The 13,138-nt window shown below is 42.2% G+C and overlaps 1 protein-coding gene across 1 annotated transcript; it reads left to right on the top strand.

Moving 5' to 3' along the window:
• The first annotated feature begins 368 nt into the window (after positions 1 to 368).
• LOC139464718 (uncharacterized) lies at positions 369 to 6,129 on the top strand. The gene is made up of 2 exons (XM_071246233.1): positions 369 to 539; positions 3,523 to 6,129. The coding sequence occupies exons 1-2, from the start codon at positions 369 to 371 to the stop codon at positions 6,127 to 6,129; spliced, it is 2,778 nt and encodes a 925-aa protein (XP_071102334.1).
• The last annotated feature ends 7,009 nt before the right edge of the window (positions 6,130 to 13,138 follow it).

Genomic DNA, 13,138 nt, shown 5'->3' on the forward strand with positions numbered 1-13,138 from the left:
ACTCACTCACTCACTCACTCACTACTACAACTACCACTACCACCGCCAATACTACTACTAGTATGAGGGAATTATACTTCATTTTGTCATATACAGCAGTGAGTTCATATATAACGTACATCAGCAATATTAGCGTCGACGACACTATACACTCATAAATAGCATTCACTGTATCGTCAACATCACAGACACAAGAAGGATAAATGTATATGTAGAATAATATACGATCTATACATTTTAACATTGCTGAAGCACCACCTGGTTCAAAATCCAATTCCGAAAAATAATGACAGAACCCTGATCTGAACTATTTTAACACCTTTGGGATTACCAAGGCCGCCAGTGAGATCTAGCTATAGAGACCCTCCATGCCAATTCAAAACCTGAATGAACTGATCCTGGTACTCCACCAGGAATGGCAGAGGAAACCCAGACATCTGATCATCAGCGTGAGGAGACGCCTCGCGAATGTCACCCGTGAGAGGATTAGATACTCCACCAGGAAATTGCCGAGGAAACCCAGACATCTGATCATCAGCGTGAGGAGACGCCTCGCGAATGTCACACGTGAGAGGATTAGATACTCCACCAGGAATGGCAGAGGAAACCCAGACTTCTGATCATCAGCGTGAGGAGACGCCTCGCGAATGTCACCCGTGAGAGGATTAGATACTCCACCAGGAATGGCAGAGTAAACCTAGACTTCTGATCATCAGCGTGAGGAGACGCCTCGCGAATGTCACCCGTGAGAGGATCAGATACTCCTGATGCTGAGTCACCAAGATTCCAAGGTTGACAATAAACGTTTTTCACTGCATTATGTGACAGTCCGATTGGTGGTGTGGGCTGGGTGCATCAAACATTCAATCGTTATTTCCTTATTTCAATCAGAACCTCATGGTCACACCTCTGTGTCCCGATCCTGGCATTATCAAGTATGAGGTCGCCTCATATCATATCATACTTGAGTTCCCGAGTTCTATCATACCGGCTAGTACCAGGTTTTACAAGTTTTGTAATAGTGAGTATGGTTTTACGCCGCTTTAAGCAATATTCCAGCAATATCACGGCGGGGAACACCAGAAATGGGCTTCACACATTGTACCCGTGTCGGGAATCGAACCCGGGTCTTCGGCGTGACGAGCAAACGCTTTAACCACTAGGCTACCCGACCGCCCCAGTTTTGTAATAAATAATTGTTGAGCATTTATTCGCTAGTGCTCGTCACGATATGGCTGAAATATTGCCGATGTGACGTAAAGCATAAACTCACTCACTATTCGCTAGTGCTACATGTAATGTTTGTGACGGTCACATTTGTTTGTATATGTGTTTATCACAATACACAATGGGTACTTGCCAACGGGGCAGGATATAATTTTCCTTTCACAAATGAATGCCAGCTGCCATCATTGAAATACGTATGGGTGTTTTTGTTTGTTTTCTATTTGTTTGAGCTCGTTTTCCTACGATATTGATAAATCCGATTGACACAACAAAAAAACAGAAACAAAATTTCCTGGTAAACATGTTCAATTGAAAGGATTAAACGTCCTTCATTACTCGGTTATATTACCTTCCTGTTCCATCTGAGCCAATCAGAAAGCTTGACTAACGTATGGTTAAACCGTTCATATGAAAGAGCCCCGGGCGTCGTGATCAGTGTTGGCGTGTACAGACAAAACACTTCACATCAAGCACCTCACAGCTACAGGGACTTGGTTGAAATGGTGAGTAGCAGAGAGTCTGGTTTTACGTCTGACGTTGCAATCATGGAGCTTGACTAACATACGTGGAACGATTTAATGTTAAGAGTATTCACCTCAAGCACATCGGAGCATTTCAAAGGGGTTTCAATATTTCAGACAACGTCACCAGACCAAGAATGTGTTACAAGGATAGCCCCCGGCAAATGTCGTGTGCATCATGGGGCACAGGTGGCCCAGTCGTCTAAGGCGCCGTGATTCGCTGTGCAGAGTTGCGTTCCTTGGGCACGCCAGAAACCTGGGATTGTGGGTTCGAATCCCGGTTCGCCCCGATTATGTTTCTAGGTTTGTCAACACCATAGCCGTGCTCGTGGGTTTCACCGAAGTGGTAAATGTCTGAGACCTGCATCACTTTGGGCTTTCCCCCCACATTAAGCTGACACGCCGCCATATAACTGGAATACTGTTAAAAGCGGCGTTAAACCCATCTCACTCACTGATTTATGTATCCTCATTTAAAGCGGAGTCTATCCGACCATTCCGATTATATCACGAGTACATGTTTACGAATCACTGCCAAAAAATGATGTTCGCACGTGTTCACGAAAAGGTGAGAAAATACTTAGACATCAATCATCACAATGAGTTGTGAATCAGCAGCTTTCTTTGTCGTTACATGGACATTTATCTAATTAGTTTTTAACACATACTCGTATCTACACTTCTAATAAACTTAATGAAACCAGCGTTTTTTCTGTTCTCAGTGGTTATTCATACACAAATATTGATCAGCGATGGAATAAAAACAAGCCGTAAAGTCTCAATATTTTGGTACAATGAGATGCTTTCAGATTTTAAGCTCACCTGATGCAATAACCTGCCTGTTATTTGTCCTTCGTCCTTCAACATGTTCTTTGGTTTGATAATTGAAGCTGAAAGGTTGAAGTGTGTTGAAGTGAACAGATCTGATATTTTTACGGTTTTTTTATAATTTGGCGAGAATGGAAACACTCTTATATCAATATTCAGTTGACATAGCCAGGTGATCTACATGACCGTAGCACTATATATTCATGATTATGGAGGTATATTTAATTTGATGTTGTCGTGGGGATTGTGAGGACAATTAATTATTTCAGATGTTATCTCTATACTGAATGGCATAACAAGGAAGAAACCTAAATGATAATGGAATTCAATCTGTACTTTGAACAGTTGATGCGATAATGTGGAGATTGTAAGCATTCATTCATAATTCGGATAATTTGCTAATGCTTTTGGTGTGTGTGTGTGTGTATGGGGGGGGGGGGAAGCAAAAATCATAATCTCAATTGGTGTTTAACAGTAATAGGATGTTTAAAGCCAGTTTGAAAATGACAGCATAATAATTTCCGACAGTTTAGTTAAACGGATGAAAATTGTGCAGGTGAGACGAGTTAATTATCAACCGGTACATCGGGGTTTATATATGTGCGAGCGGGCCGGCTCGGGGTACATGGGCTCGCAAGGTATACACACAATATACTCCTTGAAACTGTTTGGAAACTAATAATATCCTTTTCCATTTTGTAGAAGATCCCGTTTCATTGTTGTAAAAGTTCCTTACCTGCTTTACTGTTATTGTATGCGAACTGTGAATAAGGACGTCTTGACAAACCTAGAAACATAATCGGGGCGAACCGGGATTCGAACCCACAATCCCAGGTTTCTGGCGTGCCCAAGGAACGCAACTCTGCACAGCGAATCACGGCGCCTTAGACGACTGGTCTTCTCTCAACTATTTGTTTGTCAGGATGCATTCCTTTCATTGTTCCAGATCGGTGTCAGAGGCTTGAGTTTGGTGATCCTCATGCACGTACTCACGTGGCACGTGACTCACCACGCGTTGGTCTGCCCAGGTGGATGTCAGTGTTCGCCTACCTCCTTCATCTGTACAGGTGGCACCATCTCCATCACCAGACATGCATTCGGGGATGTCTCCGGGGGCAGTATTCGTCTGAAGAACGTCACTTTTACCACCATTGAAGAGGAGGCTTTCTTCAACTTGAGCAGAACAAGTGTGTATATTTCTAACTTTGAGGTGGACGTGCTGCCCTCCAGAACATTTCACAATGTGTCCTCATCCTCCTTTTCTCTATCACATGGACGAGTCACGACAGTCCAGTCACAAGCCTTCAGCCGTATGGATGTTTCATTCCTGAAGATACACAATGTCAACATCACGACCCTTCAGCCTCACGCCTTTCAGAATGTCACAGCATCCTTCTTTGACATTTATAATTCAAACATCTCGACGATCGGTTCAAACTCTTTCGGTAATCTTACAGCATCCTTCCTGAATATATACAACGTAAGCATCACCACGTTAGAGTCCTATGCCTTTGCAAATATGAGTGCAACATTTATGGAAATTTACAACGCAAACATCACTACCATAGAGTCCTATGCCTTTGTCGGTATCAAAGTGTCATCTCTGGACCTGTACAACATCATTATGAATTCTATTGGATCAAATGCTCTTAACAATGCAGTCATCGGTTCCTTCGATCTATACAACTCTAGTATCGCCTCCATTCAGCCCCATACTTTTAACAACATGAGTGTGTCTCATTTGGACATATACAACGCAAATATCACCACCATAGAGTCCTATGCCTTTGCAAATATGACTGCATCTCACATGAATATATATAACGCAAACATCACCACCACAGAGTCCTATGCCTTTGCAAATGTGAGTGCATCATTCATGAAAATATACAACGCAAACATCACTACCATAGAGTCCTATGCCTTTGTAAATATGAGTGCGTCTCACATGAATATATACAACGTAAGCATCAGCACCATAGAGTCCTATGTCTTTGCAAATATGAGTGCATCTCACATGAATATATATAACGCAAACATCACCACCATAGAGTCCTATGCCTTTGTAAATGTGAGTGCATCATTCATGAAAATATACAACGCAAATATCACCACTATCCAATTCTATGCCTTTGTCGGTATTAAAGTTTCATCTCTGGACCTGTACAACATCATTATGAATTCTATCGGATCAAATGCTTTTCACAATGCAGTCATCGGTTCTTTCGATCTATACAACTCTAGTATCGCCTCCATTCAGCCCCATACTTTTAACAACATGAGTGTGTCTCATTTGGACATATACAACGCAAACATCACCACCATAGAGTCCTATGCCTTTGTAAATGTGAGTGCATCATTCATGGAAATTTACAACGCAAACATCACTACCATAGAGTCCCATGCCTTTGCAAATGTGAGTGCAACATTCATGGAAGTATACAACGCAAACATCACTACCATAGAATCCTATGCCTTTGCAAATATGACTGCAACTCACATGAATATATACAACGTAAACATAAATACTATCCAATCCTATGCCTTTGCCAATATGACTTCATCATACATGCGCTTACACAAGGCAAACATAACCAATATTCAATCCCATGCCTTTGCAAATATCTCTGTGTCATCAATGAGTTTATACAACGCAAACATCACCACTGTCCAGTCCTATGCCTTCACAGGCTCTTCCATCAGAGTCTCCAACTGCAACATCACATATCTCCAGAACTACAGCTTCAAGCGCTCCTCCTCCTCCTCGTCCCTGTCAGACACGGCTATAGCATATGCTGGATGTCATGCCCTCGAAGGCATAATGAGCACCAGATACGTCAATGTCGTGAATAACTGTGACAACGACGGTTACAATGACGTCAACGGCACCACGAGCCCAGGAACATGCCAGATAACGTCTTCCTCAATCACGTGCACAGGCCTGACCACGTTCCCGGGCCTAGTTTCCACGTCAGCGACATCAGTGACCATCACCAACTCCACCATCACTTTACCGACAACTGCATTCCTCAACGTGCCGAGACTTACATCAGTGACTTTAAAGGGCGTGAATGTTTTAACAATACAAAGACACACTTTCAGCAGCATCTCAGAAGGGAGAATATTCTTTGAGGATGTCACAATTGGTACCATTGAAGGAGAAGCATTTTTCAACTTGCTGAACACACGTATTGCTCTATCTAACATTGTGACAGATGAACTTCCCTCTAATTGTTTTTGCAGCGTGTCAGCTTCAGACATTACGTTATCTAAAGGACGAATTGGAAACATCCAACCTCATGCCTTCAACAACCTGACAGCATCTCTCCTGATGATGCACAGTGTACACATTACCACCATCCAACCCCAAGCCTTTAGGTTCGCGAATGTGTCACGTATTATAATGCGTGATGCCGTAATTACAACCATTCTTCCCTACGTCTTCGGGAACACAGACGCAGCTTCTGTATCCTTGTCTGACTGTGTTGTGACTATTATTCCAGGGCTACTGTTCAGAAGTGAAACTGTTTCGTTTAGGCAGATAGAATGTTAGCATTACCATTCGTATGCAAAAACATCCTACGCTAACATAAGTATTTCTCATTCACGAAACTGAGTACCTGCATCCCCCTGCAACAGTCACTGCACTGATGTATCTATGGCCTCGTCGTTGAAGACGTGCTTACAGAGGAATGACAATGCTGCAGTTGACAATTCGGAGATCGGTAAGGTGAGGTGAGGTGAGGTGAAATGGGGTTTAACGTCGCGTCAAAGATTATTGCACTTATATAGCGACGTGCATGCACGTGTGTGTGTGTCTACTTGTACTAGTCTGGACTGATGCCGATTTTATAGTGCTAGCTCACTGAGATACCATGCAGCAGTTTAACATGAATACCCCTCTCAGACACAGTATACTGACTCCGAGCCGACCAGTCCTTGTTTTAGCCCCTTAATGCTGAGCGCCAGACAGGGTAACAACAAGTACCATTTATAAACGTCTTTTGGTATGACGCGGCCGGGGATCGAACCCCGGATCTTCCGCTCTTCTGGCGGACGCTCTACCACTAGACCACGGAGGCGGTCTCGGAGATCGGAGAAGTATAATCTGTCCATTATCTATGGTGGATGAATGTGGATGAAGATGTGTGTTACACAGCGTTACAGTTGCACCAAGTGTCCTCCCTAATTCTTCACATGACCATTGCTCAAAAGTTGTTTTTGTCTGGGTTACAACATTAAAGGGATCTGTAAAGTTTCACATTTTTGTAAAGATAGTGAGTGAGTGAGTAAGTGAATGGGTGAGTGAGTGAGTGAGTTAGTGAGTTGGGTATTTCAGTCATATCACTGCGTGTCAGCTTAACGTGGGAGAAAAGCCCGAAGTGATGCAGGTCTCAGACGTTTACCCCTTTGGTGCTGACAAGCCTAGAAACACAATCGGGGTGAACCGTGTTTTCTGCTGCCGGCAGGGTAGGACATACTTACCCTTTTCGCAAACACTTGGTGCCATTACTTATGTTCATTTCTCCATTCATATTATTTTCACCGCTATTTTTCCTTTCACGCCCATAGGGGTCTGTTTCGGCGGATAACTAAGACTTATTTGTCTCCGGCGTTGATGTTTTTTATATACTGGAAAGAATGTCTACTCGGGCGGAGAACGGAACGTCCAGGGTTCGATTCCCTGGCCGTGACATACCAAAATACTGTAAACTACGTTGTGAGTGAGTGAGTGAGTGAGTATGGTTTTACGCTGCTTTCAGCAACATTTAAGCAATATCCCGGCGGGGGACACTAGAAATGGGCTTCACACATTGTTCCCATGTGGGGACCATTTCACATAGAAGCTAATATCCGGAAAATAGTTAAGGGACATCTGTCGCTATCTGTACATATTTTATTCTTTTTGTAAAACTGGGTTCAAAAGACCTTTAACAGGCTGACATATACACAGTTAGCACACATTTAAATAGCTTGAGGTGAGTCATTTATCATAAAATCGCTCATCAAACTCTGTTAGTGCTCAATTGATTGAAATATTACATTTTAAAAAGATATTAACCAACTTGACTAATGTCATTTGCATGCACTCAATTATTGTGTTATGAACATTTGGCACAAGAAAAGACGAATACACGTATACAAAGGTTGCGACAACTAGTTTTCAAACAAACAATTAAAACATCGTACCTATCTATTTATTGTAGCTTTGCTTAAGATTGTCGATAACTATTTTCCAAAAACAAAACAAGTTAAACATCGTCCCTGTCTATTTATTGTACCTTTGCTCAGGGGATGTTCTTCTCATTTGTTGCGGGGGCACGGGTGGCCAAGTCGTCTAAGGCGACGCGATTCGCTGTGCAGAGTTGTGTCCCTTGGGCAAGCCAGAAACCTATGATTGTGGGTTCGAATCCCGGTTCGCCCCGATTATGTTTCTAGATTTGTCAGCACCACACGCGTGCTCGTGGGTGTCACCGAATGTTGTTAACGTCTGAGACCTGCATCACTTCGGGCTTTCCTCCTACGTTAGGTTGACACGCCGTGATATAACTGTAATACTGTTAAAAGCGGCGTTAAACCCAACTCACTCACTCACTCACTCACTCTCATTTGTTGCGACGGTGCCCCGGATGTGTCTTTGGTGTTCTTATTGTAGTCGGCAGTTTCTTGATGCGAGGTGGGTTCGAGTTGGACTTTGCGAAGAGTTGACAACAACAGACAGGCTTTCTGATTTCCTGCAAATCTTATACACTGTGTCTTTGGTCAAAATAAATAAACATTTGTACATAATAGTTTGCTGAAATATTTCTAGAAGTATGCTTAACATTGTATTCTTTTGGATTGTTTTTCGTTCAACTTTAGCAGATATACTCAGTTTTTCAGTATTTAATTTAATTTTAATTTTACTGTGTAATTACTGTGTTATTAAGATGTTGCTAGATGTTTCGCTTATTGGTTGTGCAGTTGTGTGTTTTCCTGTTTGCTAAAACATATCAATAAAAAATTTAATCCTCAATTTTAATCTTTCTGTTTCACAGTAAAGTTTACTGTATCTTACAATAATATCAAGTGTGCGCCATTTAAATCATGCGCGAGTATTTAGATGATAAAAAGAAGAGTGAGTGAGTGAGTTATATATAAATCAGGCAGGTCACACATTGTAACGATCCGCTCTGTCAATATACGATAGTTCATTGAATATAGGCACAAATCGTAAGAATTGCTTATCGTCCTTTCGTCACATTTAAAAATGAAACGCGGGTAAGTGTGTGAACGGTGCAAGGATATATGCTGTTTGCTGTCAGTCTACGCGCAAGGATATATGCTGTTCGTTGTCAGTCTACGCGCAAGGATATATGCTGTTCGCTGTCAGTCTACGCGCAAGGATATATGCTGTTCGCTGTCAGTCTACGCGCAAGGATATATGCTGTTCGCTGCCAGTCTACGCGCAAGGATATATGCAGTTCGCTGCCAGTCTACGCGCAAGGATATATGCTGTTCGCTGTCAGACTACGCGCAAGGATATATGCTGTTCGCTGTCAGTCAACGCCTGTCGCACATCCACTCGTGTTACTTAGCGACTCGTACAGAAATACCTTTCACCGAGATTGTAATTTAAAACTGATCCTCCTAAAATACTAATCGGAAATCACTGCAGGAAATCCATGTAGGGAAACTGGCCCAACGGATGGAGCCTAAATGACACGTCCCAACCATGCAAGAAGCTATCAATAGACGAGTCAACACCAACAGCGTTGTTACTGTAGTCTGTAATAAGCAGTGACACGTTTAGCGGGGTGGTCTGTAGTCAACACCAACAGCGTTATTACAGTAGTCTGTAAGAAACAATGACACCTTTATCGTGGTGGTCTGTAGTCAACACCAACAGTGTTATTACAGTAGTCTGTAAGAAACAATGACACCTTTATCGAGGTGGTCTGTAGTCAACACCAACAGCGTTAATACGGTAGTCTGTAATAAACAGTGACACCTTTATCGAGGTGGTCTGTAGTCAACACCAACAGCGTTAAGACAGCAGTCTGTAATAATCAGTGACACCTTTATCGAGGTGGTCTGTAGTCAACACCAACAGCGTTATTACAGTAGTCTGTAATAAACAATGACACCTTTATCGTGGTGGTCTGTAGTCAACACCAACAGCGTTATTACAGTAGTCTGTAATAAACAGAGACACCTTTATCGTGGTGGTCTGTAGTCAACACCAACAGCGTTAAGACGGCAGTCTGTAATAAACAGAGACACCTTTATCGAGGTGGTCTGTAGTCAACACCAACAGCGTTAAGACAGCAGTCTGTAATAATCAGTGACACCTTTATCGAGGTGGTCTATAGTCAACACCAACAGCGTTAAGACGGCAGTCTGTAATAAACAGTGACACCTTTATCGAGGTGGTCTATAGTCAACACCAACAGCGTTTAGACGGCAGTCTGTAATAATCAGTGACACCTTTATCGAGGTGGACTATAGTCAACTCCAACAGCGTTAAGGCGGTAGTCTGTAATAAACAGTGACACCTTTATCGAGTAGGACTATAGTCAACACTAACAGCGTTACTGCGGTAGTCTGTAATAAACAGTGACACCTTTATTGAGATGGTCTGTAGTCAACACTAAGCGTATTTATTCGGTAGTTTGTAATAAACAGTGACACATTTATGGTTGTGGTCTGAGGTCAACACCAACAGACCCGTGAAGATCCGGGTTAGAATAGGTCTTCAGCAACCCATGCTTGTAAGAGGAGACTAACGGGATCGAGAGGTCACTTTGTTGATGCATGTCATCGATCCCAAACGCGTGGATCGATGCTCATGTTGTCAATTACTGGATTGTCTGGTCCAGACTCGATTACTTACAGAACAAATCTTATCCAAGAAACGCCCCCTCACCAACTTCTAGACCAATCTGCAGGTAATCTTAATAAGCACCCCCCACCTAAGACTGAGAATATTCATGACAGTCCACATTGTCCTGTGTATATAACATATTTTGTACAGCAATCTAGTTATTGCCCAGTAACTATTGTCGAAAAGATTAGTTTCAGCTACGTTTGAAATAGGCTTATTCACTACCGCTCGAGCTGTGAAATTCAATTTGCTCGAATGTTGTTCAATAAGCGCTCCCTATGTCAATTTTGTAAGATTCCAGTGATCTTATTACGGCGAATATAGTATTGCAGTTTTATCATGGCGTGTCAGCTAAAGTAACACGCTTACGAGGTTTTGGTAGACAGAGTATGCCCAGGGGAGAGGGAAAAACCAAGGGGCGAAGCCCCCGCTGTTTTTCCCGACCCTCCAGGGCATGCTCTGTCTACCAAAACCGATGGAAAGTGTTTTTCCACACTTATAAACCGAAAAAAGAAACTTAAAACAACATTTATCAACATTTTAATGTTTCGAACATACTTTCCACGAACCTTAGGAAACGCGCGTAAAATATCTGTTCCTGGCGTACGGATCTTGAAAAGGACATTCTAAAAACCAGTGAGACTTATCAAAACCTCTGTAGCCTCGTGGTACACTCACTGGGCTACAATTGAGGTTCGATCCTCGGGAATATGAAGAAAACATTTGTCACTTGATTTAACATTTCATTACATGTTACAATCTGAACGGAAGTTATATTAGTAAAATACCCAGGATATTATATAAAATCCCTGGGATATTATTTGAATAGCCTATAAAATCCCAGGGATATTATATAAAATCCCAGGGACATTACAACGTCTCTGTTTATGAGATTTAACCCGACTGGAAAGTAAAACCTCACAACAGGTTTTAATGCCTATAGAAAGAAGTCTCTTACTTAATAGCGATCCCAATGAATAGGTTTACAATGTGGGAGAAAAACCCCGAGGTGATTCAGGTCTTGGTGAGACCCACGAGGAGGGTAATATAAACCAAGGATCTGTACAGCGAGTTGCGGCGTCTGCCGGACGACGACTATGCCTCCCCCACACCCTCTGAACTCGGCCGGTAGGGTAGCCTAGTGGTTAAAGTGTTGGCTCAGCACACCGACGTTCCGGGTTCGAATCGGCACATAGGTACACTGTGTGGAGCCTTCTTCTCGTGTCACCCAGCCTTGATTTCACTGTAATATTTCTAAATGCGGCGTAAAATCCTAACGTAACTAAGTCAGTCACTTAAGGTTCAGAAATTATATATTTTTCCAGATGTACTGGATAGTTGTTGCGTACCTTGATGAGTATGGTGGGTATATTTCTGCCACAACAGCTGTAATAAAACATTAAATTGTTTTTGTATATCTTCCCTTTCTGCCCAGTTGATATTATATTTGTTTTTTTGTTTGAAGTATTGACCTTCCCCAATGTTTTCTAAAATACCACGGGGAATCCCCACACCTACCCAGGGGAATCCCCACCCCCTCTCTCCCCACCCCCCATTCCTTAGATTCCATGCTTGTGGTATGATCGGAATCGTTCTTTGGGCTCTGTGTTCAGCTGATATTTCTTGAAGAATTTCATCATACTAAAAATAAAGCGTTTGCTGTAAGTGTTTCAGTAATTTAACAAATCTTATGTATGCAAATTGTGTTTTCATATCCCAATTTAGAAAAATATAAAGAAGTTGCTTTTATATTCCTTATTTTCGTTTTGTAAACTAATATCTTTACTTTAGTCAGAACCCGTGACGATCCGGGTTAAATTTGGTCTTCAGGAAAACGATCTGATGGGCAGACTTGGTTGATGCATGTCATCGTATCCCAATTGCATAGATTGATGCGCATGATGTCAATCACCGGATCGTCTGATCCAAACTTAATTATTTACATACCGACATCATATAGCAGGAATATTGGTGAGTCCGGCGTTAAACAACCAACCAACCAATAAACAGACGAACAAACACAAACAACAGCTGTTGTCCAGTTGTCCAAGAGCTCGCCATGGTCATGACGCTTTCCACCTCGACCTACTGAAAGTTGATGGCAAATGGACGAGTGTCTCTTCACACAGAATACACGAAACCAGAAACAATAACAAACACAGCCTATTTCACTTTAAAATCATTTTTATTTGCAGACAGCTGGGTTTTGTAAAGATCCATGCAATTGCCTTTCGGGCATATGGAACGCAACAGAAAGGACAATGTGACAATTGTCAAAATATAGTTTTTGAGCCAAGTCATTGTTACGCATTATATGTCCATGTGCCAGATATAAGCAGTCAAGTGTTTAGCCAAAAAGTAAGAACCTGTGGTGGCACTAAATGTATTTCATCCAAATAATATAAGTTAATGTGATCTGCTTGTCGAGCGAGGACGGCAGGAGATTGACCTTGCATCCAAGTTACCTTCATGCACAAATCAAGACAATTGTATTCTTACAAACATTCTTGTACGACCACATTTGGTACAGCAGCATCATTAAACTCAGATACCGTACCCAAATTTGATACCTCTCTCCATCAACGATGAACGGTATCGAATCGGAGTGAAGTTTGCATGTTACGGACGGATGGACAACGGGTTGACAGATGGTATATCATAAGATCACTTGCACCTTGGCACCTTTGGATTCGGATCC

Source organism: Haliotis cracherodii, unplaced genomic scaffold (genome assembly GCF_022045235.1).
Source record: "Haliotis cracherodii isolate W230 unplaced genomic scaffold, xgHalCrac1.p SCAF_17, whole genome shotgun sequence".
In the NCBI taxonomy this organism is placed as follows: domain Eukaryota; kingdom Metazoa; phylum Mollusca; class Gastropoda; order Lepetellida; family Haliotidae; genus Haliotis; species Haliotis cracherodii.

Coding starts and splice junctions, on each gene's coding strand:
- LOC139464718 (XM_071246233.1), top strand. CDS start 369: ATGCCAATTCAAAACCTGAATGAACTGATCCTGGTACTCCACCAGGAA. Junction 540..3,522: donor CCAGACATCTGATCATCAGC/GTGAGGAGACGC, acceptor TCATTGTTCCAG/ATCGGTGTCAGAGGCTTGAG.